The following is a 27,563-nucleotide window of genomic DNA, read 5'->3' on the forward strand; positions in this document are numbered from 1 at the left end:
TGTAGGCAAGTAGGTATTTTTGCAGGCCTACTAGGCGATTTCGAGCAAATCGTCCTAAAAAACGTCCTACGTGAAACAAACATTGAGCAAATTTGTACACGTATGGTAAGTAGAACGAAGTAGGACGACTGCACGAAAACGTCCAACATTTGTTTCACCCCCATATAAAAAAGAAGGTTGTTTGTTCGCGCGTAGGACGTTTTTAGGACGATATTTCTAGCTGCCTAACGGGGGCGCTGTAACAGGCGCTGAACTCCATGCAAAAAAAAATCCTGGGCGATTTCTGTCACCTTTTTTTGTATGGAGTTCAGCGCATGTCAGGCGACGTCGCAGTCTGCAGTCTAGAAACCGTGTAAACTGTTTCGATTTCGTGATTTATTAACCACGACTTATGTTACAAAAATATTATTTGGTTGCGTCAATGATAGATTTTTTGTTTATTTAAAATCAAATTATGGTAAACTAGCTTAACGCCCCGGCGTTGCTCGGCGACAAAGGGATTGTGAAAAGAATTATGGTTTTATCCAACACTTGAAAGATATGTTTGAATTTAATAGTTACAAGAACGACATATTTAAAATGTTTGATATTACATCAATTTCCCCGTAATGTATAAAGCTTAAAGGCTGATTCGCACGTCGGCAAGTGCAAGTGGCAAGTAAGCAGGCAGGTGTCAAATAGCCGTTCGCACTTGTTAGTGGTTAAGTTACCGGCAAGTACTTGCTACAGTACGAACGGCTATTTGCCACTTGCCTGCTTACTTTCCACTTGTATTTGCCGACGTGCGAATCAGCCTAATGGGACAGCGTCGAGAAAGCTGTCAGGTACCGTCGTTTTCGTCTCAGCAATCATGATGACCTCAATAATTTTCTATTACCCAGAAAGGTACATCTGATGGTTTCTTTAAGAGTTAATGAGAAATAACGCCCTGATATTGTTGTTATACTGCTTTTATTTTAATGTATCATATTCTCTGATTTTCTTGACAGGTCTGTCGCGAGCGCAACGTACACTATCAAAAAGTTTGAAAGAATTCAATTTTGAATGTATAGGGTCTACTCAAACTGATGATGAACAGGTGATAGCAGATAGTTTAAAACAATTCAGTAAACTTATTTCCGCCATTGAAGAAGAGCGAGACAATATGGTAAGTAGTAGCTATAATAAATAACTAATACATTATTTTGCCATGCACATAAGAGTGTAATGGGGTATGATTTGTTCTAACTAATGAGCTCTTTAAACTGCCATAGTATTTTTCATGCGATAAACTTGGGCAATCTCGACCTGAAACTGGTGTATTGAGCAAGCTCATTGCACCAACGGACGGCCCCCTAGTTTGACAGTACAGTGGCTTTTCCAATGCCACCAATGGTGACCAGTGTGATACAGGGTTTGACAGGCCAACAAACATGAACCCATAACTAGACACGGAGAGTAACCGATCAGTGTCAAAAAGGATCTGGTCAATGAAATGAGCGTTCTTGACACGGCAGAAAATCCCGAGCTTCGGACGTTTCAAATAATACGTTAAAACATTTCAAAACCCTGACCCTGATTGTTGTAATTGGTTTTCGAGCGAAATATTACTCTTTTGAATTTACCAGTACGAAGTCCTAACCTCAATTGCATAAAGAACCTTTACATATTGGGTGTACAACTTAATAACCGGAATTTGACGCTCCGTAGTAACAAATATGGTGAAAGCTCGAACTTTATATATATATTTATAGTCATTTTGTAGGTACATTTGACAGCTATCAAAATCAGTCAACAAAACAATTTTTTCTTGTGTGCATCATTATTGTTTTTCACGATGAATAACTTCGAAATTTGGAGAAAAATACAGCATTTGCGGGAGGTTCTGTTGGGTCATTTTTTTGCAAACAAAACTGCTACGGAAAGTTGAAGAAGTTTATGAGGGCGATGCTTTAGCGAAAACACAGTGTTTTGAATGGTTTCATGGTGTTTCGCTTCAAAAGTGGCGATTTTGACATCAAAGACAAAGAACGCCCAGGACAACCAAAAACGTATTTAAAGACGAAGAATTAAAGACGCTTCTCGATGAGGATTCGTGTCAAACACAAGACGAATTTGGTAAATCGCTGGGAGTGATTCAGCAAGCCATTTCGAAACGTTTGAAAGCCACCGGATACATTCAGAAGCAAGGTAATTGGGTCCCCTATGAGTTAAAGCCGAGAGACGTTGAACGGCGCTTCTGTATGTCTGAAATGCTGCTTGAGCGCCATAAGAAGAAATCATTTTTGCATCGGATCGTGACTGGAGATGAGAAATGGATCCATTATGACAATCCCAAGCGCAAAAAGTCATACGTGAAGCCCGTCCAACCAGCCAAATCAACGGCGAAGCCAAATATCCATGGCGCCAAGGTTATGCTATGTATTTGGTGGGATCAGAAGGGACCGTTACATTATGAGTTGTTGAAATCGGGTCAGACGATCACAGGTGACCTGTACCGAACCCAATTAATACGTTTGAAGCTTGCCATCATCGAAAAACGCCCGGAATATGCGACCAGACACGAGACTATAATTTTTCATCAGGACAACGCTCGGCCGCATGTTGCAAGACCCGTGAAAAACTATTTGGAAAATAGTGGATGGGAAGTTTTGACCCACCCGCCTTATAGTCCGGACCTTGCTCCGTCTGACTTTCATTTATTTCGCTCGATGCAAAACGCCCTCACCGGAACACGCTTCACTTCAGAGCAAGGCATACGAAATTGAATAGATTCATTTTTTTGGGATGGAATTCATAAATTGCCTGAAAGATGGGAAAATGTTATAGCTTCTGAGGGGCAATACTTTGAATAAAATATATTGTAAGATTTTTCCACAATAAAGCATAAAATTTCGCTAAAAAATTCCGGTTTTTAAGTTGTACACACAATATTTCACATAATTTCATATTTTATACGTATTCCAGGTTTTGAAATGTTGATAACGTACTATTTGAACGCGGGATATTCTGCCGTGTCAAGAACGCTCATGTCATTGACAACCCAGCGAACGGCAGTACCACGGTTAATGAATACGGTTATCGAATAGGGGATTTCATGTCCACCATATTGATTATACTCAAGTGTCAAATATTGTTTATAAACAAAGGGAAAACGACGAGCACTGACGACAATTTTCCCTTTTCTGGAGGACCCAGCCTTACTCATTCGGTACCTTGATGAGAACGCCTTTCTCGGACAACTGCGTATCGGCAGCAACTTTCTGCACTTTTCGACGGCAATCAGATAGCACAATCCTGCTTCAGATAGACATGTGCTTCATTCACCTGCTTCACTAGCTTGATCAAAAAGCAAGACAGCGTTTTGTCGTCCACATTGCCTACTGTTCCGTCGACCGTTTCGCACTTTGGAAGACCCTGCAACGTGTTCGCAAACACCTGACCAATAGCAATATGCAACGCGGGATCTTTGGTCATCTTCAGTAGCCTAAGAAACCAAGACAGCATCTTCCGGACGTAGTACTCCCGATCGCCGACGGCCAGATAACCGTGGTAGTGAGCAGCATCCTTGCAAATCTGCCTTCGTGTGCGCTCAAATTACGCAAAATTTTACTTAAAACCGACACAATTACCACAACCGCAACAGCACTCCACACAACACACGGCCGTTCAAAAAGTAAACAAATGTAACTGGACTGCCAAAAATTTCTTTTATTTTTCTATTGTCAAAATGCTCTAGACAATCAGACCAGAGTATTACATTAGACCATGGGCAGTACACTGAAAATCGAGCAGTTTTTTGCCTTTTTCTTTCGGACCCCCCGATTTCCGCTTAACGGGGGGTCGGATTACACGCACACCACTTTGAGTCAGAGGTGGCACGCACACCAAGGGCGCCAGGCAAAAAGAAAGCAAAAACATAGTTGCTCTCGTATTCCGCTCTCTACTATGCCCAGTCCCACTCTTTCTCCCACCTTGTCTTTGATTCTCACCAATGCGTCTTTTTCTACTATTTTGTCGTCATGTTGTCTCGATAGGATAAGTCAGTGCAATAATCACTCTGGGCTATTTGTCAGTCGTCGATGCCCGAGGTTTAACATCCAATATTAACCTAGGAGGAATGGACATCGTTTTCCATGACGTTCCATTCTCTCTCCCATCACGGCGCACGACTTTGCTCCACTCAGGTGTAAGCACCGATGGTTTCGCTCACAGCTGTTCGTAGTCAAAGATATGAATGGTGTATGTGTTCGATGCATGCAAGGGGATTGTTTTGATCGCGGAATGAAATTGCGTCTAGCTAATGGAATGAAATTGCATGCATGAAACTAAGTAATTTCCTTATTTGTCGTTTTACTTCTTCTTCTACTTTGTTTTTCGTACGTTTTACTATGGAATTGAATGAATGAAAGAACATTATTAAAATAACGATTGAAAATTAGTGAATCGCAATGGATTGAAATATGATAGCAATGCGTCATCACATTAACGAAACCACCGCAATAATGCCGTTAATCGCTCTATGCACGTGTCAGCATGAGTAAAGGTCCATCGGATTTCGGTTCATGGAAATGTGCCAGAGCCTTTGCGTTAATTTTCGCCATTCACATTATTGAAACAAACAGAACCGTACACCAATTGCTACTGATTACAAACTTGATATTTGAAATCGAATTTAAATCTGGAGACCTCTACATTGCTCAGCAATCAGCTCTGCCAATAACATAGAACAAAATCATAGCACATACAAACAAACACAGGTCCAATAAGAGTGAAAAAGATAGCACATTTGAGGCATGCTCTTTTTGCACACAGCAGAAAGCATTGAAAGAGAATCCGCAACACGCATACAATGCATATGCCTTCCACTTCACGCACACCATCAACCGGTTTTTATTCCGCGTTAACAGCAAATACATGACCCAATGAGCAAGAAAGAGTCAGGGCATAGCATCAATAGCAGCTATCTCGATCTTGTCCACAGTAGAGGGTCGTGGAGATGGGATTCTCCCTACCCCTCGCCTGTAAAATGAACTGATTCGAGCAAATGGGTTATGGGTTCATGTTTACACATAACGCCGTTGACTTTTTTTTTTATGTGGCACGACATCCCCAAGTGGGACAAGGCCTCTCTCCGAAGAGAGTTTGTGTGACCGAAAGACGGTATATTATAGATCGGTGGTCAGCCGTTCGTAATACCGGAGGATGCCAGACTCGAGATTCGATCCCACACCTGTGGTGTGGTGTTTCTTCGCGCTACCGCTGCGCCATGGGCACCCCCAGCTGACGTTACAACTTCAATTTTGCTGCTGACGTGAAAGAAAGTGTTATTTACAAGGAATGTTGCTGGATCATGTAGTTGATATGTCAAACCCTGTAAGGCTATAATATGTCAGTCGAGCACTTTCCAGCCCACAATACCTTAAGTTGTTAATAGACGGATGCAATATTTCAAAGCAACCCGCTAGGCGATTTCGAGTAAATCGTCCTTAAAACGTCCTACGTGATAAACATCAAGCAGTTTTGTATGGTGAGTAGGCCAAAGTAGAATGACTGCTCGAAAAACGTCCTACATTTATTTCATCCCCATACTAAAAAGTAGGATGTTTGTTCGCGCGTAGGACGTTTTTAAGACAATATTTCGAGCTGCCTGGTGGGAATGAAATGAAATATGGCATTTCAGCCGAAAGTGACAGTCATTACGATATTTCTGTGCGTATTTCATTGCATCATTGCAATGATCCAACGGGGTGGTTGAGCATCCAAATATTTGAGGGTATTTTACACCCGTTTCCACTTAGGGTGGAAGCGCGCCCGCCTTCTGTGTAATGGCGCGCTATAACGGTGGAAACGCGAGTATCATCGGTCGTACGCCGCGCCATACTACTGAATCTCGTTTGCCTACTGTTGAAACGCGGACGCGGTCTGTTGGAGGGACGCAAATTTTGACGGCCGCACAAGATCTGTGAAGTGAGAGGTCTGCTCATACCATGATATAGCAAAACCTGTCAAACTACCGCATAATCAACAAACTGACCTGCTTTAAATGATGATACTGTACGGATGCAAAGCAGTATTTGTTACAACATTTAAAAATATCTTATTTTCCACCCGCTAGCTTTATTGAGAGCAATTCCTGACGCAATATTCAAAACATACGCGACCTCTCAGTTTTACAGATCTTGTGCAGAAATATACCGGCCGTCAGAATTGTACAAGGTCTATAAAAGTGAGAGGTCGCGTATGTTTTGAATACTGCGTCGGGAATTGCTCTCAATAAAGCTAGCGGGTGGAAAATTTGATGTTTTTGAATAGTGTAACAAATACTGCTTTGCATCCGTACAGTATCATCATTTAAAGAAGGTCAGTTTGTTGATTATGCGGTAGTTTGACAGGTTTTGCTATACCATGGTATGAGCAGACCTCTCACTTCACAGATCTTGTGCGGCCGTCAAAATTTGCGTCCCTCCAACAGACCGCGTCCGCGTTTCAACAGTAGGCAAGCGAGATTCAGTCATCATGCTCCGCGTACCACCGTTGATACTCGCGTTTCCACCGTTATAGCGCGCCATTGCACAGAAGGCGGGCGCGCTTCCACCCTAAGTGGAAACGGGTGTAATTGGGAGAACGAAAACGACAGAAACTGTCAGAAGCTGCTAGAAGACGAATGCAATATTTCAATGGAATGAAATAAAATTTGACACACACAGCCATTTTTCGCTTTTTTCAAAGTGTTGTTTACCTTTTGTATGGGACCACATCGAGAAATCTGATAGTTTCTGTCGTTTCCGTCCTCCCAAATAAAATACCCTCAATTGCAATGATTGTCATTTTTGGTAGAAGTGTCAAATTTTATTTCATTCCATTGAAATATTGCATCCGTCTTCTAGCAGCTTATTAAATAAAATATTACACTTGGATCACTGCAGATCAAGTTTGGCTTGACACTCGACTGCAGTGTGTTCTGGCTGAAATTTTTCGTTTTTGCCACCCGGAATATGTATTCACTAAGCTAAGTTTATGCAAACATTAATTCTGTCAGCAAAAAAGCCAAATTGGCTACTCGAGGACGAAATTAAAATCACATCGCCGAACAAGGCAATTTCGTGTGCCATTCACTTGTTGACACGGGCAAAGACGAAGCTAATGAAGGTGAAATGACTGTGTAAACGGTGTAAAAATCCACCCTTTTAGGGCATTGTGGATGTTGTGCCTCTTATAAAAAAAATCGTTCCAAAACAGTTATTCATTTCTAGAAATTTAATGCAACTTCATTCATCGAAACAGAACCTCATTTAATCACAAACAATATTTTTTCTTTACATTATTTTAATGCTATGCCACTAAATTTGCATAGTAAACAAACTGCATTTTACTTTCTTAATGCTCAATTCAAATTTAAAAATATTTCGGTATATTTTACCACACAGATGATTGTTTTCAATTGTTCTCCTGCCAATAAATCTCAATAGAGAATCTGCGTAAGGGTATGGTTAAATATTCCAGATCGTTTACCGTAGCGAGAACCCTTGAATATAATCATAGTCGAATTATGAATTAAATTAAGTTTAAAAGTACAAGTTATCTCATCTTTTGATTGTAAGTGAAAATGTATCTTTCCATTGTGCCCTAATCCAAACCGAATCCTAATTAATATAAAGCTTGTCCTAATAGTTCGGAAGTTTTTAAGTACTTTTTTTTGAATATCTCAAGAGTTTTTCTCTAGTTTGAATAAATTACCCGTGTTATAAAATATCAATATTTTCATTAAATAATTTTATGCTGATTATAGATTATGGTCTATGTATTTCATCTCATTGAGTTGAGAAACTGTGTCTCATTCCTACTTTTAAATTAAACCATTTTCGTTACAGCTTGACCGTGCCCATGATCAAATAGTGTTGCCGTTAGAAGAGTTTAGAAAAGTACATATTGGTGGTGTTAAGGAAAACAAAAAAAAATATGATAAGAAAACGGCGAAGTTTTGTCAAGCCCAGGAACGTTTTCTTAATATGTCTTCGAAAAAAGCGTCACCAGCGGTCGTTGAGGTAAGCATCTTGTTCTAGTAGATTCTGTTGATTCTAAATATGTTTGTGGTTCGTTGAAAGAAATTGAAATTTTCATCGTGGTCATATTCTATTGTTTACGTTTCGGTACCGTAAAACGTTAGTAAAAATATCAATTCAAACAGAGTTTTTTAACTGAACTACATTTGTGAAAAGTCAATATAAGTAATAAACAAAAAATCTGAAGTTTGGTAGTGAATAATGCTCGTTTTGTTAGCATTTGTGTTTCGCTTTCTTAACGTTTTGTCCAGCCGTTGGTTTGTTAACGTTTCGAATATGTCATTTGACAAGAGCTAAAGCAACGCCGCGTTTGGCGACAGTTTCACTGTATCTAGTCACGTTATGCGACGGGTCGCTGTGGGAGGGGAGGGGAGGGGAGGGGAGGGGGTGGGGGGGGGGGTCCTCGACAGCTGAGCGATAGCGCTGGTTAGAGAAACGGTCCGTGAGCTCTGGAGCTCACCACCTCGACGGCGTGGGTTCGAAACCCTACCGACACCGAACCATCCCCTGAACGAGAGCACTGACTATCTACGTACAAAAGGGAAAAACTCTAGTAAGACACTACCGCACGTCTACACGGACGTGCTACATTCCTGGACCTGGTTTTCCGCGAAAATTTTTACTCGCCGGAAATGGCACAGTAATGAAAAAGTACCCCAAGTCGGCCATCTTTTATATACAAAATATCACGGAAGCACGAGACACCACCGGTTTTGGACGGTTTGACCAACAGATTTTCCAACGCCGCGAGCCGGTGATGCCTTACGCTTTCGGGACATTTTTGACGTACAAGATGGCCGACTTGGACGATTTTTTCATTACTGTGACGTTTCCAGTGAGCAAACAATGTCGAAGCAATATCGCACGGTCGTGGAGACGTGCTGTTATGCAAATTACTTTTCCATGTTTTTGCTGATAATTGTTGTTTGGGTTGTGTAATAGTATATTTAATTGGTTTTTTTCAAATATTTTTTTCACTACTATCGTTTAAAAAACATTGTGCCACCTACTTTCAAACCTCCTTGATAGCAACCCGAGAAAATGACAATACAAAAGCAACATTTGCCATTTCGCGATGCGCCTGCGCAGCTTATATTTAGCAAAAAATGTGTGCATTTTTGAAACATCTTTCACCCCATGTATTATTGCACGAAAGTGTCAACGTTGTTGACAAAATAATATTCAATAATCAAGTAACATTGCTGAATGAGGTTTTATTCTACGGTAAAATTGATTTTGCTCAACTAAGTGGTACAATTGTTTGCACGTTCAAAAAAAGAAAACAGTAAACATGGTAAAACAATACCATTGGTCCGGTTCAGCAGTGTTCTGTTTATAAGTTGCATTTTATTTCATTTTTTCCAGCCTAACAAAAGAGTGAAAATCAGTTCTTGGATTAGAGTGAATATTTAGGCTAACGTTTAAATTCATATTCTGTACGTCATTTTAGGCTGATGCATCCTTGGGAATGCTCGAAAGAGAGTATCTTAGAGAATCGTTGAGTTACGTTTTGGGCATACAAGAAGTACAGGAACGGATAAAGTTTGAGTTTGTGGAAATCATTTTAAGTAAGTCATCAACATCAAGAATTAACACTGCAAGAACATAGTAGGTCAGTTTTGTATCTTTTTTATATTTCCGTCTTTACAGGATTTTTATCCGATTGGCTAGTATTTTATCATCTTGGCCATGAAGTAGCGGAAGACGCTAAAGAATATTTATCGGACCTTCAGCTGAAAGTTCAAAAAGTAATAATATTTAGATATTTCAAGGGCCAAATTCTATTTTATCCATTCACTTTTTGCAGACTCGAGAAAATTTCGATGAAACTCGACAAAAGGCACAGGAGCTGAAAAATAAATACATGGACAGCAAAATGAAACCGGACAGTGAATATACCAAGCAAGGCTATCTATATTTGATGGAAAAAAGTATGTTTTACGCTAGTTGATATAAAAAGGTAGCACCATTTTTAATAATAAATCACGCATCTTCGCAGAGTTCGCTGTTGTAACATGGTCAAAGTATTACTGCACATATAAAAAACAAAGCAGAGAGTTTTCTATGGTGCAATATAACCAAATGTCCGGACGTTCGGTAAGTAAAAGCTATGATCGTGGTGTACCGCTACAAACCTGTCGTGGAAGTAATGTAAAGTAGTTAAAATGATTTTAGGCACACAACAGTGGCTCTCGCTTCATTGGTCGATGTTGTATAGTTTTTATTTTAAATCGCGTAATTTTTCCTTTTTTTGTAGCAACAAACCACGCCTGAAGTTTTTACACTTGTTTCATGCACGAGAAGACTATCTGAGTTTGAAAAACGGTACTGCTTTGATCTCATGTTTAACGAAAGGACCACAATGATATACACATTCCAAGCCCTCAGTGAGGAAGACATCAAAGCTTGGCTTGATGCAATGGATGGGAAAGAACCGGTATGTTTAAGTTATTTATTACTTCATTTATTCTGCTTATATTCATTCAAGGATGGTGTTGATTTATTGTTATAATCCACCAGGCACATTTAACGCTGTCAACTAAGTACAACGAAGATAGCACATTGGACGAAGTTGGATTTTCGTTTGTAAGAAAATGTATAGAAGTTTTGGAAAAACGTGGTCTGGAAGAAGAGGTACGTATCCTACATTACATCCTACTAACGCAATTTCAGTTGATATAATAATTGATGTAGAAACTAATACCAGTGAAAACCCATTTCCTTTCCAGGGTTTATACCGCATTGGAGGTGTTAGCACGAAAATCGCAAAATTGTTACAGATGGGATTGGATCGTAAAAAGACTGAAAAGGAACGTCTTAGTTTCTTCAATGACGATCAAACGGGTCCCAATACGGAAATTCTCGAAAGTAAAACGATTGCCAGCGCGCTTAAGCAATATCTGCGTCATTTGAACGAACCATTAATGACATTCCGTTTGCATCATGCATTTATAGCGGCTGCTAGTAAGTACAAAAACAAATGATAGCTTGTTCATTAATTTACCCTACTTTTATTGAATATTTGATGTCCATATAATTTAGAACAAGAAACACGAGCAAATAGAATCAACGAAGTTCATCAATTGGTATATAAGCTACCGAGAAACCGTTTTGAGATGCTGGACATTGTCATTTGCCATTTAAAATCGTAAGAAGTTTTTATTGTTATCACCATTGTTGATTGCACACATTCTTAAACGAAACTCTTAATATTTTACAGGGTTTCACTGAAATCTGATCGTAATAAGATGTCTGTCTTCAACCTTGGAGTCGTTTTTGGCCCGACAATTTTACGAGCTGCTGAAGAAACGGTTGCTGCTATATTGGACATAAAGTTTAATAATGTCGTAATCGAAATATTGATTGAAAATTATGATAAAATTTTCAAAAGCATTCCGCCAACAGTACAGCTCGGTGGTACCGTTGATTATGTGTAAGTATGACAACCAAACCGTGTTGCTACCAACGAAATTGGACATACTCTACGGTAATACTTGATGCTTATTCATTCAAATCGTCAGCAAACCTATATTTGAATGGTTATAATTTAAAAAATTCTAAAGTATATTGTTTAGCAGAACAACATATATTCACCGATGTAGAGTAATTATAATGTGTGTTCTGAGTAAACATGTGTCAGTGATTAGAATCTTACTATTGAAATGATTGTTTTAATCCTCATGGATAAATGTATCTCGATGGTTTTTGTAACTTTTTGATTTTATCCTTAACAAGGATTCCTTGAGACTGAATTAGTCATTAAAACCGTTACTCAGCTAGGTCAGGCTTTGTGTTTACGTTCAGCTTGCCATTTGTGCAGTGTTGCGTCTTTTGTTCATATAAGTTTTACTGTTTTAAGTTAGCTCAGTAGTTTTCTTGCGTAGGAAGTCGAGGATAGTCGTCAGTGGCAGCACGGGAGGTATTCTTGTACGAAGTATTGCAACCCGTGTCAAAGCTATCGGGTTGTATAATCCTATTATAATCACATTGACCAGTATAACATAGCTTTTCTACACATTTTCCCAACTGTTGCAACCACCATACGATATACTGATTGTAATATGAGTATAATGAAGCAGCAGTTATTATACAACTCCAATGTAATCTTATTGTTATTGTTTATTTTACAGAACACATTCCATTACCAATGCTTCATTCCAAGGACCGCGTAGCGATGGGAGTGGTGTTCCTGGTTCATTAACCGTAGGACACACCTCCACAATGGCCAGTGGCGGTTATTCCAAAGAAAGTACATCATCTTCGGCACATCCTATTTACGCACAAGCACAACCAGTTGTTCGTGTAGTCGCAAAGTCAAATTATACGGAATCAGTCATGTCATCAAGTTTGCAAAACATATCCAATGGATTAACTCAGCTGTATAGCAAGGGCACGAACCACTATCCCACATATGAAGCCAAACCAACTATAATTTCTTCATCAAATATCAACCCGGGATCATCTGCAGCTATGGTTCGAGATCAAGCAGTACTAAGTCAATTAAAGTCTAATACTAGCTCGCCGCCTAAACATCATCATGGACTACATCATCAACAACCTTTAATGATCAATTCTTCGGCGTATCATAACACAACAAAGGGGAGTAGCCCTAGTAACGTTCTTAACTACAAACATCACCAACAGCCGGCTTCTTCCATATCAGTTGGTTCGTCTGTATCCGGCAGTAACCAAATGTCTCCAAACTACGATCGTGCAATGCATCATCATTACAAGGTGCGTAGTAATGGTGGAAGTGGTACGGCTGGTATTGATGGTATAGGCAGTAGCGTGTACGGAAGAGCATCGGTATTAGCCAGCAGTGATTCTAATTTGACTGGTTCACGTAAGGAACTTTCAATTTATGAACGCATCAACTCGACGAGCAGTTCCAACGAGTCTGTATGTTCTTCGTCTGGAGGAGGTGCTACAGGAATTTCGACAGGAGTCTTTCAACCCAATCATGGAAGCTGGGCAGGAAACGATTTCAATAGTATTATTATAAGCAACAATAATCCATCAACATTCACTCCTATGAATGCTCCTGGGAACAGCGGCAGCTCTGTGGGATTGATTACTTCACTAGGTGGTGCCGTATCCGATGATTCTGCCAGTCCAAGCTGCTATAAGCCGAAGAAGTCTCAACGGATTAAAGAAACTGGTCGTGGTTATCAAACACAGCACGCACAACATCATTTGATGCCTTCGCAACCGTTTGTGCAACAGAAGGTAGATAAGCAAACATTTCCAGCAAGAGAAAACTTGTAAGTATGCATGTATTTCTTTTAGTTTTTTTGCAGAGCATATTGTTATTGTGTTTTTTTATGTTGTATTTCATTTATCTATATTAGAAGGGTGCGAACACTTTACGCATGTTTGGCTGAAAATGATGGTGAATTGTCATTCGAGCCCAATCAAATCATAACAAATGGTAATTTCTTAGAAAATGTTTCCTACTGCTTTGAATAATTTGAAATTGTTTTTTTTTTCAGTACGACGTTCAAATGAACCAGGATGGCTAGAAGGAACGCTGAATGGTAAATCTGGTTTGATACCCGAAAACTATGTTGAAATACTAAAGTAAAAAATAACGTATCCCACATAACGTATCCTGCAGTCACTAGCATGTAATAGAATGTGATGGATGATTGTTACACGCTGTTTGTGTATGTTAACGTATTGATGTGAGCCAAATACTTGAAAATAATAGTGAAAATACATTTAATGTAACATACAATGTGCATACATTCCACAACAATTTGCTGCTGTCATTAAGCTAGCATGCAAACTAGCATTTTCTTATGTGAATTAGATAAGTCTTTATGAAAGTTTTCCATTTTTTATAACTTTTATTTTCGTTATGAGAGTAAACTCGGTTAAACTATATACAACAAAAACTTTATGTTACAATACCTTTATGCCATTAAATATTTATTACAAACATCTTTTGTAATAATTGTTCTACTAATTGTATTATTTTATCGAAAGGTTGTAGGGCTTCGTTTTGTATAAAGTATTTGATCAACAATTTTTAATATAAGGTAGGAATAACAATGTGAGATGCGTTGTAGAACACCAAAATAACTGTAAAATTGGAAAAATATTTTATAAACAATGTATATTAAATACCCACCTTATCAACATGCTTATAACTTGCGTATTTTTTTAAATATTTCAAGTGCAATAAAGTATATTTGAATATGCTTGTAACAATGGCAAATCAAAGAAATCTGAACTGAACCGTCTCGTCCCCCCGAGCAAAATTTATTTGTTTGCAAGCAGCTTCTTCCTGTTCGTCGCATCGCTCTTCGTCGGTCATTCTTATCCCATTATATTACTAGGCTCTTCCCTCTACATTCGTGGATAATCTATACTATTGTACAAGCCTGCCACTTCTAAACAGTGAAACTGCTCGGGTGTTGTAAAGCGGTGTATTTGCAGTTAATTGTTATGAGAAATCAATCGGCAGTAGTTAAATGAAAACGTACGTTCACCTTCCCTACGTACCATACCCCACCCGACATCATGGGCTTGAAAGCATGACTACACACTATTGAAAAGCGTTCCAGATTTGGTGAAAAAAACCATAGAACCCTGCCTGCAGCGCATCACTCAAAAAGCAACCCAGCACCTTTCGGTTGGCTTCCAGCGTGCAAATTCGTCATGCTATCTCGTTTTGCTGTTAACAATTGTGAATTAAACAAAATGAGTAAACATGATGATTTAAAAAAAAATAAAAAAATAACTTTACTCCACAGAAGGAAAGAATACACCCCAACTTTCTGTACCTGGTTGGTACAGGTGTACACGCAATATTCAAAAATATTTGGTAGAGTCGCATACGGATTCGTTTAACACGTTGACTGCCATGTCACCCAAAAGTGGGTGACACCAAAAATCAGTTCTAAAAAGTTTTTGACCCGTAAATAAATGAAAATGCAACATTAAAATTATAGTAATATTTTATATCAATTCTTTGGGAAGCTAAGTTTTTGCCTAGCCTGCAAAAATCGTTGGTTTAATATATGTTATAAACAAATTTTAATTAAAAAAGATTGTACTAAAATGTGTGCTAAAAACGCTTGGCAGTCAACGTGTTAACACGTAGCGTACCAAGCGTTTTAGTACAATTTTTCAAATTACAATTTGCTTATAATATTTGTTAAACCGATTGTTTTCGAATGCCAAGCAAAATGTTGGCTTCCCAATAATTTATATAAAATATTACAATAATTTTTATGTTGCATTTTCATTTATTTATGGGTCAAAAACTTTTTAGAACTAGAACTGCTGTCACCCATATTTGGGTGACGCGGTACGGAACGTGTTAATTTTAACGACGGTTTAAAATAAACGATCGCCCACTTTCTTAGACTTACCCCAGTAACGTACGGTAATTATATATGATTGACTGACATCTGACTGACTCAACGCAAGGCACGAACAAAACAACGTGTCAGCAGTCGGACCATGCGTCAGCTAAACTCCGAAGGGTTCGGCTAGCCAATCACAAGCCTCGAGTTTTCAGTTCAGATCGGCTGTCGCGGCAGCAGATGGGCTCGGTGGGGAGAGATTTCTGGCGGTGGCGGGACTGGGGAATTTCTGCGTTGGTGTAAAAGAGTCAAGGCTATCACCATTTCGCTCTCACCCAAAAATCCAGCCTCAGCATGAAGCTTGTGGCGCTTGGGTAATCTGACTATACCGATGAGAATCAAGTTATTACCAAGCCGCGTTTTACAAGGTGCGGTGGCGCTTGGGTGGTTTCTGTTGCGGACGTGTGCTGCATCCCGTGGAATGCCACTCTAACCCTAGTGGCAAAATCAGCATGCTTTCTCATTCTGTCCAATTGACAATTGATACAACCAGAACGAGAAAGCATGATGATTTTGCCACCAGGGAAGGTGCTCGCACTGAGCGACACTCGCAGATGCCCGAGCGCCACCGCGCTTTGTAAAACGCGTTCCGTACGCATGGTGACTTTTATTCCGTTTTCAGATTTGTCGGGCACCTAAACCGAAGCAAAACCGAAGTTGCCACGACAAAATCGAAAAATGGAGGCCCCTTTTGGGGGCCCTCCCACTTTATCTCTTCTCTTTCTTCTACACATTCTCATGTCTCGAGCTGTTACGTGGACTTGAACCGCGTTGTTTCCACTCCGGTCTCTGCGCACCTACCGCAAGACCGTCGCTCTTTGTTGAGAACGGTGTGCTAAAGGCCCAATATATATCTACTGCGTAGCCGTTTGTATGGACTGTATGGGAATGCATCGTTAGCGCTCGCTAACACCTCAACCAAGAGCGTGTTACGTAACACAAAAAGTTGGGGTGTATTGCTTCGAGCAAGCAACTCTGCGTTCCACGCGCTAGCGCGTCCGTTGACGTTTCAATATAAATGTTCCGTTATTGTTAATTCGTTGAGTGGATGTTGTATGAAAACACTCATTACACCTGCCACGCTAAGAAAGAATGAGTTTTTCTTCCTAAATACCTAAAATAAAGATTCTTTAACCTGTTCAACCAAACATACCTACGTAGACGTTCAACCGGACTACCCGTAGTCCATACATTTTGTATGGGAGATTCCGTTTTCCTGTACTTCAGACCAAATATCTTTTTATTGAGATGTCGGATCGATTTGAAATTTTCAGTGAACGGTTAACTACCCCGAGTCGGTCGATCCAAGCGCTGCTATCGAACACTGGCCACCGATACTATGTTAAACCCGGTAACAACCGATGATCGCCGCGAAGTCCAACCGCCACGGACCAACTATTTACACTGCGTTGCAGTTTCTGTACCTGTCGATAAGGGTCATCGTCCCTTCCTGTTTTCTTTCCTGCCCTTTTGCTTCCATGTTTCATGTATTGTTTAAACATTGTTTAATAAACTTCACTCCGACATCCAAACCCGCGAAAGCGTTATTCGTAAATCGCTGCTAGTTGGCCAGACTTGCACAGTCAACAGTAAACAGTAAACAAACAAAGGTTTGACAGCCAGTACCTCTTTCCACTGCGGTGCCACTCAAAAAAAAAAAATTATTGGTAGGTTATGAGGGGTACATGCCTACCAAAAATACACTTGTGAAGGTTCTTTTTGGTAGGCATGTATACCTTTGGTAGGAAAGTGCAGCAAGGTTCTCCTTGGGTTATTCTCATGTTTTCTAAGTCGTGAAACAATGTGATAAAACGAATCTTATTGTTTTTATTTGCCTGTAATTACTATCTGTAACCGTAAACTGCTGGATGCAGTTTGAATACATAAGGTGAGCAGGACAAAGCATAGGGTTGGAGTGAGAGGTTTTTTTGACTACACTTTCATCGCTCGATTCTGACAGAAAAATCGGTAAACGTAAACTCTTCGGCTGTTCCCCTCTTTGCGCCGCAAAGGTTTTGAGTTTGCGGCTCGTGTAGCGTGGCTCTAATAAGGGTATAACACGTTGCGTACCAAGCGTTTTAGCACAATTTTTAGTACATTTTTTTAAATTACAATTTGTTTATAATATTTGTTAAACTGATTGTTTTCGAAGGCCAAGCAAAAACTTAGCTTCCCAAAAAATGTATATAAAATATAACAATAATTTTTATGTTGCATTTTCATGTATTTATGGGTCAAAACCTGTTTAGAACTAGAACTGCTGTCACCCATATTTGGGTGACGCGGTACGGAACGCCCTGCCCCGGGCATGCCCCGGTGACAAAATCATCATGCCCCCGGTGGCAAAATCAGCATGCTTTCTCGTCCATGCCCCGGTGACAAAATCAGCATGCTTTCTCGTTCTGTCGGTATCAATTGTCAATTGGACGAGAAGCATGATCATTTTGCCACCGGGGTGGACATAAAAATCCCCGGTGACAAAATCAGCATGCTTTCTCATTCTGTCCAATTGACAATTGACACAACCAGAACGAGAAAGCATGATGATTTTTGGGGTGTTAAAGGGCAGGCATGGCCAAGAAGGCCAAGAAGAAGAAGAAAAAGAAGAAGATACGCTTGAAGACACGGTGCGTGGGAACGCAACCCCCGGTGTACAAAAACTTGCATGCAATCACTGAACGCCATACATTAGAATTACTGAACGCCATATACCCCGGTGGCAAAATCAGCATGCTTTCTCATTCTGTCCAATTGACAATTGATACCACCAGAACGAGAAAGCATGATGATTTTGCCACTAGGGCCCAAAGGATTGATCCTTTTCCGATACCCCCCCCTCAAAACCCATATGAATACCCCAGAAGTGTTATGTCAAGTCATGAAATGTCATTTTACACTGGACGACTTCACCTTCTAATTTATACACCTTGGTTTGGCAGCAGGAATGCCGTCGGCTACTATGGAAAAATACGATGGTCAAAAATAAATCCAATTGATGAGCAAAAAACGTGTGTGAGAAGAAATAAATAAAAATAAAAGATAAAAAAATATTTTTAATTGGATACTATTTATTTTTAAGTGCGTTCGATTGTATATATTAATCAATCGCACTAAAAATCGGCAGTAACATTGTCAATAAACATCCGGAATAAAACTTTGACCAGATGTAAATCAAACCTTACTACTGTGGCAAATGTAGTTAGGTTTCGAAGGGAGTGAGAGATATTTGAACCATGGATGCCATAGGGGGTGAAGCAGGAAGGCGGTGGGTGACTAGTAGCTAGCAGTTGTGTGCAAGCAGCAGTTTGTAGGGTAGGGTGGGTAAAACAGTCAGTGAAACGGGTGGAAATTGCGTGCAAGCACACATTTTGTACCGCGGGGACATGTGTGTGGCGCGCGGTGCAAATTCTACGCGTTGGAAACGCACACGCTCTCAGCTCACCGTCTACCGCATACACTCTCACCGAGTGTTGTCAACCCTCGTACGAGTGGAAGCAAGAGCAAATGTGAGATTAAAGCGAGAGATTCGAACACTGGCCGACAATTTTAACTGGAAAAAAACAAAACACTTTTCTATATGTTTTTTCAAACGATTAGCTTCGAACAATTTGCCAAACGACGTAAACCGAGGTCGACAAAAAAAATGCGTGATGTTTCCATCTTTGGTACAAACCTAATAAAAATGGACTACAGTCAGTATCCGACTTACGCGGATAATGGGGACCAGAGAAATCCGCGTATCCCGGGGTCCACACTACAGCGCGACGTCGCCTGACAGGTGCTGAACTCCATATAAAAAAACCTATCGCGATGTCGCACAAATCGCGCTAGGTTTTTTTTTGTATGGAGTTCAGCGCCTGTCAGGCGACTTCGCGCTGTAGTGTGGATCCCGAGTATCTCGAATAATGCTTGACACATAGTTTATACTAGGAGTTAAGAGATCGAGCTCTTGTGTACATGTATCATAGAATATAAAAAAATACTTTGTCCGTTAATATGAATGCAATACAGACGTATTCGAATAAAATAAATTGTAATAAACGAAATAAAAAGCGTAAGTTATGCAAATGTGTAATTTACATATTTGTTAGTGTGGTTGAACATCTCAGGAATTTACATCGATGTTATAAACCCAATCTACTGTCAAATTTTGAAAACCGCGTATCTCCGAACAAGGTGTATAAATATAGAAGGTGACTTTATGTCGCTTTAGAAGGGGTGCCATATTTGAGAAGAGTTATGTCAAAAGCCCAATCCTTTTCCGATACCCCCCTCAAAATCCATATGAATACCCGAGAAGTGTTATGTCAAGTCATTAAATGTCATTTTACACTGGACGACTTCACCTTCTAATTTATACACCTTGTCTCCGAATCCGCGTATGTCGCATATCACTCTACCTTGAGTGTTATGCAGACCAAGGTGGGTCCTAAGGGAGGTGAGCTCAAAGGCCTGGTCGTGGCAGCCATTTTGAAATTAATTTTTGACAATCGTTCCTGGTTTTGTTTACCAACAAAAGGATTGCGACGCGTTAGCAAGCTGCTGGTTCCAGTTGATACGGTTACCGGAAGACTCTGCCCTCATTAGCCACAACTTTACTGAGGCAGGCGTCCAAAGGCACATATGTTAACACTTTGTTGCTACAATGCTACACGAAACGTGTTTGTTAACACGACAATATCTTCGTTATATCGCATTTTTTCCCATTCCATGAAATATTTTTGCAAAAAACAGCTGAACAGGATAAATACGGCAATCTTACGCTAACTTCTTCTTTAGCTATGCGAGTCGGGGTATATCTTCCTACGCTAAGTCGAACGTTTGTTCCCTTATTCGTAATCAGAGGCGTACCGGCTCTGTCCGAACTATTATAAAGGGGCTCGTCCTTTAGGGCCGGCTATAAAAGCCATATGTCCACCCGCCGTCCACGGGAGTGATAATTCCTTCCGTTGTTAGGACACAAAAACTCGTGGTCCGCTTGATTGACTCAAACAGCACGAGATGTGCGGCAGCTAGGATTTGTCTGACCTGAGCTCCAGCTCGGCGTGACCACGCGGTCGTGCCGCAAGCTAACCTTACTTTTCCGCTAACCCTTTCAGGAAACTTGTGCACTGCTAACATCCGCTCTGATTCACTACCGAACTGGAACTAATCTTACGCTATCGGAAAGAAGAAAAAAAACAACTAGCAAATTGTAAACATAAACAAAACCCGGAACGATTGTCAAGTTTTTCCTTTATTATTCTAAAAAAAGTCAAGGTGATTTGTTCGGCATGAACCCACCTGTATAGTAATCACTTTGATGCAGACCTTGTTTCAATACATGACAGCAAATAATCGAAAATGATTTAACCCTGTGAATAATTGCACTTTTGGCAATATCCAAGATTTTTGACGTACTGAACGACTCGGAAGATATTTGGAAGAAAAATACGATTCGTTTCCCATTTCAGCGTACTAAAACAGAAAATATTTCATCGTTATTCCTTAAGCATAAAACATAGTGTTTACTAACAAATGATTTGATTGCAAGTCGAAGCGTACGAAGCATCATAAAATTTCAGCTCTAAAACATAAACAATTCGTATCGTGTGCATGTGTGTTTTACACTCTGTGTTCAGTGTAGCATTCTTGTCCTGTTTTCAGAATGGAACCTCTGTTCACAGAAAAGTGCAGATCTGAGACTGAATTATCTGAGTCCAATGAGGAGAATAACCAGTTAGCCGTCTCGGAGGTTAGCCATTCTTGTCGCAAACGGAAGCTGTCAACTTCCCTCGATACAATCGAACGCAGCGAAAAGCTCCAGGCGATCGAAACAAAAAGCAAGGATGTTGAAGATCAAATTTCGTCCGTGTCTCGCAACATTTGTGTCAATCTATTGGACCTGAGTGATGAAATACTATTACTTATATTGATCCAACTTGATGCCAACAGTTTGTTGGCGCTCTCAAAAACATGCACAAGAATGCAAATTCTTGTTGCAGACAAAACGCTATGGAAAGAGGCAGATTACACTACAGTACAGATGGGAACTGAAGAAGTAAAGCAGAATCTTAACCATCTGAAATCTGAATCCAAAACGTTAAAGCTTCGTGGAATGACTAGTGTTTACCCAGGAAATCGATGGAAAGAACCAACTCTGACACCAGCGATTCTGGAATCGATCAGTACGAAATGCCCACAAATGAGACGGTTGGAGCTGACCGAGGCATATTTAAATACCCCCGAAATAGGCATCGTCTCGTTTCCCAATACTTTACGTTCGCTTGTACTGAGAAAATGCTCGCTGTCATCACATAATGCTCATGAAAACAGTCACTATTTATTGCCACAAGTACAGATGACATCATTTCTTTCCAAAATCTACAAGCATCTGGTACACCTAGAGGAGCTGTCGATTGAGTATTGCACCTGGTTTGATACGCACGATTTTATGGTGCTTTCCAAATTACCTAACTTACGGTACCTTAGCCTGAAGGGATGCGCTAACTTAAAAGACAGTGTTCCGTACGCAAGTCTTGCAACACGATATGGGTTCAGAAAGTTAGAAGTGTTAGATTTACGTGACACTCCCATTTCCGATTCTGATGTGAGTTGCTTCAATATAGTTCAAACTCTGAAAGAGTTGCTCCTCGAATGTCCGGAGCATTTGCGCACAGATAGAGGTCTAGAAGAATACAATCAAGCCGAACGACAAAGGGTAGAGGAGTTGCATCGTCTAGCAGTGCCAGCCAGGAATAGACCACTACGGGGTGCAGAAAATGCAGCAATTCCCCAGGTTCGCCCACCGAGGCAGGGGATGTTTGAAGTACGGTTAGTCAATGGAGTACAGCCTGTCCAAGGAGAAAATCCTGAAAATGTCCTTCAAATGTTACGCGACGATGATTTCCTAGTAGACAACTTACCACAAAGAGGGGGCAACAATAACCGTCATCCAAATGAACCCCCTTCACCACCATTGAGAGCCGCACAGGCAGTTGGAGGACCTCGACCACCTCCACGGGGAAATGAGCAACAAAATAACAATAACGGCGATCGGCAGCATATTGTAAGAATTATCAATAGAGACATGCTGTTACAACGTCGGGAACAAATGGATATAGAAAACCCGCGACGTTTGCTAGGACGCCCTCAGCGTGGTCGACTTCCCGCTGCTCACCAACATGTTTTTGAAGCCGAGGTAAATATAGGTAATCGACCACAAGCACCACAACCAGTTGAACAGGACAGAGCACCAATGCCTGCGATTGAACGTCCAATAGAACATGGTGGTATAAATGGTAAGCATAGTATCGTATCTGTTATTCAATATTATCATTTGCTTCTTCAAATCGACAGGGTGTCCGTTACAATTAAACTGTAAATTTACAAATCCGGGATTAGTCCCTTCGCAGTTTTGCCCGAGCCGGACTCGGCCAAGTGGATGGAATTTGTATTGCTTTGTAGTTTTTTTGCCGCACGTTCTGTACCTACTTCGAAAACAAGTTCTTATATGATTGTAAATTTTTATTAATTTATTTCAAACTAATCGATGCAGCTGAACCAAATTATTGCTTTTTATTGAAAAAATATTGCTGATCACAATAAAAAAAAACATATGGCAGAACAAAAATACTTGCATAGTTGCTTGCCAGGAGACCATCTTTTAATAAAATAATTCCTTGAACTTTAAGGAAAATATTGTTTTGCTTCGAACTTAGACCAAAAACTATGCAAAAATGTAAAAAAAACAGTGTGACATTGTGTTGAACCATTTTCTCGCCTTGGCAGGACTGTGAAGGGGTTTATGTTACCATTTTACTTTTTGTTTAGTTTACTAGTACTGAAAACGTATGAAAAAAATACTTGTTTGACTTGGTTTAACACGTTGATGCTATCAAAAATGATAGCCATGGCAGTCAACGTGTTAATGTTATGTTCTGCTTACTATGTCTGAAGTATATAACTTCTATTTTATTGTATAAGAAACAATTCTAAGCAAGAATTTAAGAACAAAAAATCTAATTATGTATATTCCACAGTTCAACTACGGTTCCGTGGACTTCCCAATCGATCTGCAAATAATAATCCACGTCAGAACAATGACCAACAACAGCAAAGGCCGATACAACAGCAACGCCAAGAACCACCACAGCAGAATAATCCTGTCCCTAATCGCGTTCTTCCACATGTGATCATAATGCCAGGGATAGAAAACTTCCAAGAGTTTCTCCAGCGTCATGCTAACGGGAACCATCAACAACTATTCGTCAACTTGGGGATAGGGCACCAACATGCACCAAATAACGTGTCTTTAGTGAGCGATCGCGGTATTTGTGCATACGGCGTATCCAGATACGAAATACGCGTGATGGATGGGGAGCTGCAGAATTTTACAAAACTGGAACGTTTGTCAGTTCGCAACTACAAGTTGGTCACCGATACGTCACTTGATCATTTGGAATCGGCCGCTCCACACTTGAAGATGTTAGATGTGACTGGAACTTCTGTGACGGCTGATGGTGTGCGCAGCTTTAGATTATCCCGATCCAACTGTGTTATCATTTCCGATTTTGACAAAGACGCAGACACCGATGATCTCTCGGGATCCGAAAATCAATAAATTCTCACATCAGTATCGTGCTCACGAATAGCACATGAATCATTTCGTAAACGAAGACCGGCTTAGGAATATATAAGATTATTTAGATCAAACACATTTGGAATTGATGCTATGTTCCTTTCACATTTTATATCGATCATCAGATGTACTTAAAGCGGCCGACTTTCCATGGTCATAATCGAACATCTGTTAAGTGAAAATAAAGAATACCGTACGGTTTTAATTTCCGTAAACTAAGTGTTTATTTACGTTGTTCAGATGACTATTATACTAATTTCGGCTTTAAAAAATCGTGCCTACTTTGAAATAAAATATGGTGCAATTTCTATGCAAATTGGTGGAAATTATATTTTATGCCCTTTTTCGAGGTAACGCATTCATTTTATGGCGCACGCGGCCTTTTTTTCGCTCTATTGTATTTAAGATGGCGCTAAGACAATCGTGCAAAAACGTTCAATTGAAAACCTATTTGAATGAAATACTGACTAAACTCTCCTTTAATGAGCGAATAAGCACAACTGGCATGTGGAAATAAAGAACAAATAAAGGAATTAATATAGTATTCAGCGTTTAGCCCCCGTGAAAAAAACACTCAAAACTTAGTACAATTTTATTGTTTTGCCATCCGAAATGGTATCCTTTATTTTAGGAGTCTTCAGAAGCTTCCAGCACAGCTCCAGAATAAGCTAAATCCCAATAATGTTCAACATGATGCTTCTGAAAGAAATCTCTGGCGCTTTTCTCCAGTGGAAATGATTTATACTTAAATTCACCAAAGTTCCGACGTTGATTTGTTCCTTCCCAAACTAATACACACGCATTGGGTATCTCGTTTCCATCTGCATTTTTCACTAAATCCTCCTCCCATTTGATGCGATGCAACATAAGGCGGCGATATTTCTTTTGCTGTTTTGGTCCACCTTCTACGACAACGACACAGCAGTCGCGAAACAAAACGCAAACACCAGTTAGAAACAGTTGCTTCGCGTTCGTTTCAACCTTAAACTTTTTACTCTGCTGATCTTGCAGCTCGCGAATCCGATAAACTGCTACATGCACACCTAGGGTGGTGTCTTCCTTTAATTTGCGCATTTTCTTGTCACGACGCTGGTCATCAGTAAGTTTCCGGGCGGCATTAGCTTCTTCGTGAAGTTTCTGTCGTTTGGCCATCTGTTCTCGTACATGAGCTTCGATTTTTGTTGGATCTTGCACTGCCTCCGTTCCTAGCACTCGCATAAGATTTGATATGCGAAGCTTTGGCTCAGGCGGAGGTTCCAAACCGAGGCGAATTTTTTCTTGTTCCTCTTTCCAAGCTTCCCGTCTATTTTGCCGACGAAGTTTTTTCCGTTCCTTCTTGGTAAGAAACACTGGCAGATAAACGGAACGTGATGATTCGTCTGTAAACGAATTTGAGAATGTTGCGTTAGTGTTTTTCATTGTTTGTTCTCCATTGATTGCGATATTGAAATGAATGATTTTATTTTATGCAGTAGTGAATCGACTATACCAATCCGCTTTGTTGAGTGTTGGATAAAAAAAAAACAGTACTTTACAACGAATAATTGAGAGTCAGACTATAATCCGACACACACTTTCGATTAGTTGAAATAAGGTGCCGTGCACATTTATGAATCGTCGTGTTTCCAAAAGGCAGGTTTTAAAAAGGCCTGCAATCAGGACTACTTTATAGTCAGATTTGGTCTCTTTGTCTAGTTTTCACTCAATATGCGTCAATGTAGCAAGAAATGGATAAACCAGGGAAAATAACGATCATGATGAAAAAGCAGTTGAATCTTATTGTGATAGATCAAACATGTTTGTATCTACATGTAACAATCGTAAATCGTGTTCAGTGGTAGGACCAGAACCTAAACAAGTAAAATACAATCATATAGTGATTTATTTACAAAAAGTTCATACTTTTGACATGCTACTGAAATGTAAATTGATTAGAATAAAAATATAAAATCATGAAATAAAATTTAAAAATTTATGTACATTTACTTATGCGAATGATACCGTTCCACCAAGCCTAGTAAGCATTTGAGGAGAGTAGTAGTTGGTTTAAATCAGGGTTCTCCAAACTTTTTTTAACGCGGGCCGCATTGGGTGGACTAACCGTAGCGTTAGGCCACATTTTCCCAAGGAGGAGAGGGTCTCGTAGGGCCGTAGTTTGGAGACCCCTGTTTTAAACTAATGTAAAAAGAACGGCCTTGAGTCTAGGTCCTAGACATAGCCACCAGTAAAGCCAGACATTGGACCCCCCGTGGCAAAATCATCATGCTTTCTCGTTCTGTTGGTATCAATTGTCGATTGGAGATAGAGCGGGATTGGATTATAGAGCGGCAGTAAACGGTTTAGGAAATATTGAATTTCTACAACTTTAAGAATGCTTCAATTCTGTTGCATACTTACTTGGTGGACGCATTTGGGTGGGATGCTCGATGAGATTAGTGATCGATGAATCTCTAATAGAAATATTTCCCTGGTCATCAAAAGTATTTAAATCATCGGCCAGTATTACCGAATCCCACCACTCCATAAGCGGCACATCATTCGAATGCGATTCCGCCTTTGGGGCGATCAGCGCCAATTTAGTTGCCGAACTTATTCCTGTTTTGCGTGCGATCTGAGAAATTTCATTCTGCAACTTTTCTAACTGCGCCTTCATTCGCATACGTTCGGCTAGTTGCTGAAACTTTCCTGGCTCGTGGAAGCGTAAAGAACGTTTACTCCTGATAGCAGGTTTAAGTGCAATGCGATCGTCGTGAAAGTGTGTGTCGTTGGCTTCATCGTTCTGTACGCGTTCAGCAGCTTGTTGGGTTTTGGTTGATTCTCGCTTTTTGGCACGAATGTTGGCCTTCAGCGTAGGTGTCAACTGCGGTACAACTACAGTTCGACCACTTCCATCAACAGTGCGCCCTTCGGCGTCTAGAATCAATGGTTTTGGTTTGTCTTGAACCATTTGTGGTGGTGGTAACACATTCGCCAATGTCCCGGACAACTTCAATCGAATCTGCTCTTGCAGTTGCGCTATTTTCTTTGACCTCTCAGCGTCCGAAATTGCTGGTGCGTTGACATCTGGCAGGAGGTTGCTGCTGTCGATGGTTTTAGACCGGGCTGGATTGGTGGTAGAGGCTGGTCCCGCTTCCGTTGCACCGACAGCTGCGGCTGCTGCCGCTGCAGCAGCAGAGATTTTAGCAGTCACTGCATCCGCTGCAGCTATTGCAGAAGCCGGTATGTTGGCTATTTTATTATTTTTTATGCTTTGTAGATTTTTTTTGCGTTCTTCTATTTGACGTTGGGCATTTTCCATCATCATTTGTATATGGGCCATGGAAAATTTGGTAGCAGCTTCCGTGTTTTGACCATTGTTCTTTCCTTCTCCTCCATTTTTAGGTAACATTTCTTCTTTGTTGTCCTCGTTCCGTTTTGCTCTTTTCCAATCGACTGGTTGGTTTGGGATTGCCACAGTTGGCTCAGCGGAACGCTTATTAGATGATGCTGATTCGATGGTTGTTTTTCCTGCAGCTGCTGTGCGGATGG

At 40.3% G+C, this 27,563-nt stretch overlaps 3 protein-coding genes across 4 annotated transcripts in view; 2 read left to right on the plus strand and 1 right to left on the minus strand.

The window, feature by feature from the left end:
* Positions 1 to 14,162, plus strand: part of LOC131292904 (rho GTPase-activating protein 26) — a 35,906-nt gene extending 21,744 nt beyond the window's left edge. The window contains exons 3-16 of the mRNA XM_058321001.1: positions 990 to 1,147; positions 7,854 to 8,027; positions 9,496 to 9,613; positions 9,696 to 9,793; positions 9,853 to 9,976; positions 10,045 to 10,142; positions 10,303 to 10,482; positions 10,566 to 10,679; positions 10,775 to 11,009; positions 11,088 to 11,193; positions 11,266 to 11,478; positions 12,176 to 13,306; positions 13,394 to 13,473; positions 13,535 to 14,162. Coding sequence (XP_058176984.1) covers positions 990 to 1,147; positions 7,854 to 8,027; positions 9,496 to 9,613; positions 9,696 to 9,793; positions 9,853 to 9,976; positions 10,045 to 10,142; positions 10,303 to 10,482; positions 10,566 to 10,679; positions 10,775 to 11,009; positions 11,088 to 11,193; positions 11,266 to 11,478; positions 12,176 to 13,306; positions 13,394 to 13,473; positions 13,535 to 13,626 — 2,921 coding nt within the window. The 3' untranslated portion in view covers positions 13,627 to 14,162. The remainder of the gene's footprint in view (positions 1 to 989; positions 1,148 to 7,853; positions 8,028 to 9,495; positions 9,614 to 9,695; positions 9,794 to 9,852; positions 9,977 to 10,044; positions 10,143 to 10,302; positions 10,483 to 10,565; positions 10,680 to 10,774; positions 11,010 to 11,087; positions 11,194 to 11,265; positions 11,479 to 12,175; positions 13,307 to 13,393; positions 13,474 to 13,534) is intronic.
* Positions 14,163 to 21,062: 6,900 nt separating this feature from the next.
* LOC131292870 (uncharacterized) lies at positions 21,063 to 24,028 on the plus strand. Its single transcript, XM_058320963.1, has 2 exons — positions 21,063 to 22,695; positions 23,437 to 24,028. The coding sequence occupies exons 1-2, from the start codon at positions 21,063 to 21,065 to the stop codon at positions 24,015 to 24,017; spliced, it is 2,214 nt and encodes a 737-aa protein (XP_058176946.1). The 3' UTR covers positions 24,018 to 24,028.
* Positions 24,029 to 24,633: 605 nt separating this feature from the next.
* LOC131292828 (U4/U6 small nuclear ribonucleoprotein Prp3) lies at positions 24,634 to 27,515 on the minus strand. Of its 2 annotated transcripts, XM_058320913.1 has the most exons (3): positions 27,214 to 27,515; positions 26,433 to 27,090; positions 24,634 to 25,414 (listed from the first exon to the last, which is right to left on the minus strand). In XM_058320913.1, the coding sequence occupies exons 1-3, from the start codon at positions 27,421 to 27,423 to the stop codon at positions 24,663 to 24,665; spliced, it is 1,620 nt and encodes a 539-aa protein (XP_058176896.1). In that variant the 5' UTR covers positions 27,424 to 27,515; the 3' UTR covers positions 24,634 to 24,662. The 2 variants fall into 2 exon arrangements, with proteins under 2 accessions (XP_058176896.1, XP_058176895.1); XM_058320912.1 differs by having other exon boundaries at positions 26,433 to 27,515.
* Positions 27,516 to 27,563: the final 48 nt, after the last annotated feature.

This window comes from Anopheles ziemanni, unplaced genomic scaffold, assembly GCF_943734765.1.
Source record: "Anopheles ziemanni unplaced genomic scaffold, idAnoZiCoDA_A2_x.2 scaffold_12_ctg1, whole genome shotgun sequence".
Taxonomy (NCBI): domain Eukaryota; kingdom Metazoa; phylum Arthropoda; class Insecta; order Diptera; family Culicidae; genus Anopheles; species Anopheles ziemanni.

Bases quoted from the DNA above. Each gene is read 5' to 3' on its own strand.
- LOC131292828 (XM_058320912.1), bottom strand. From the start codon at position 27,423: ATGTTACCTAAAAATGGAGGAGAAGGAAAGAACAATGGTCAAAACACG. The intron at 25,415-26,432 runs GTAAGTATGCAA...ATTCGTTTACAG, and splicing joins CACCCAAATGCGTCCACCAA to ACGAATCATCACGTTCCGTT.
- LOC131292870 (XM_058320963.1), top strand. From the start codon at position 21,063: ATGGAACCTCTGTTCACAGAAAAGTGCAGATCTGAGACTGAATTATCT. The intron at 22,696-23,436 runs GTAAGCATAGTA...TATATTCCACAG, and splicing joins AGAACATGGTGGTATAAATG to TTCAACTACGGTTCCGTGGA.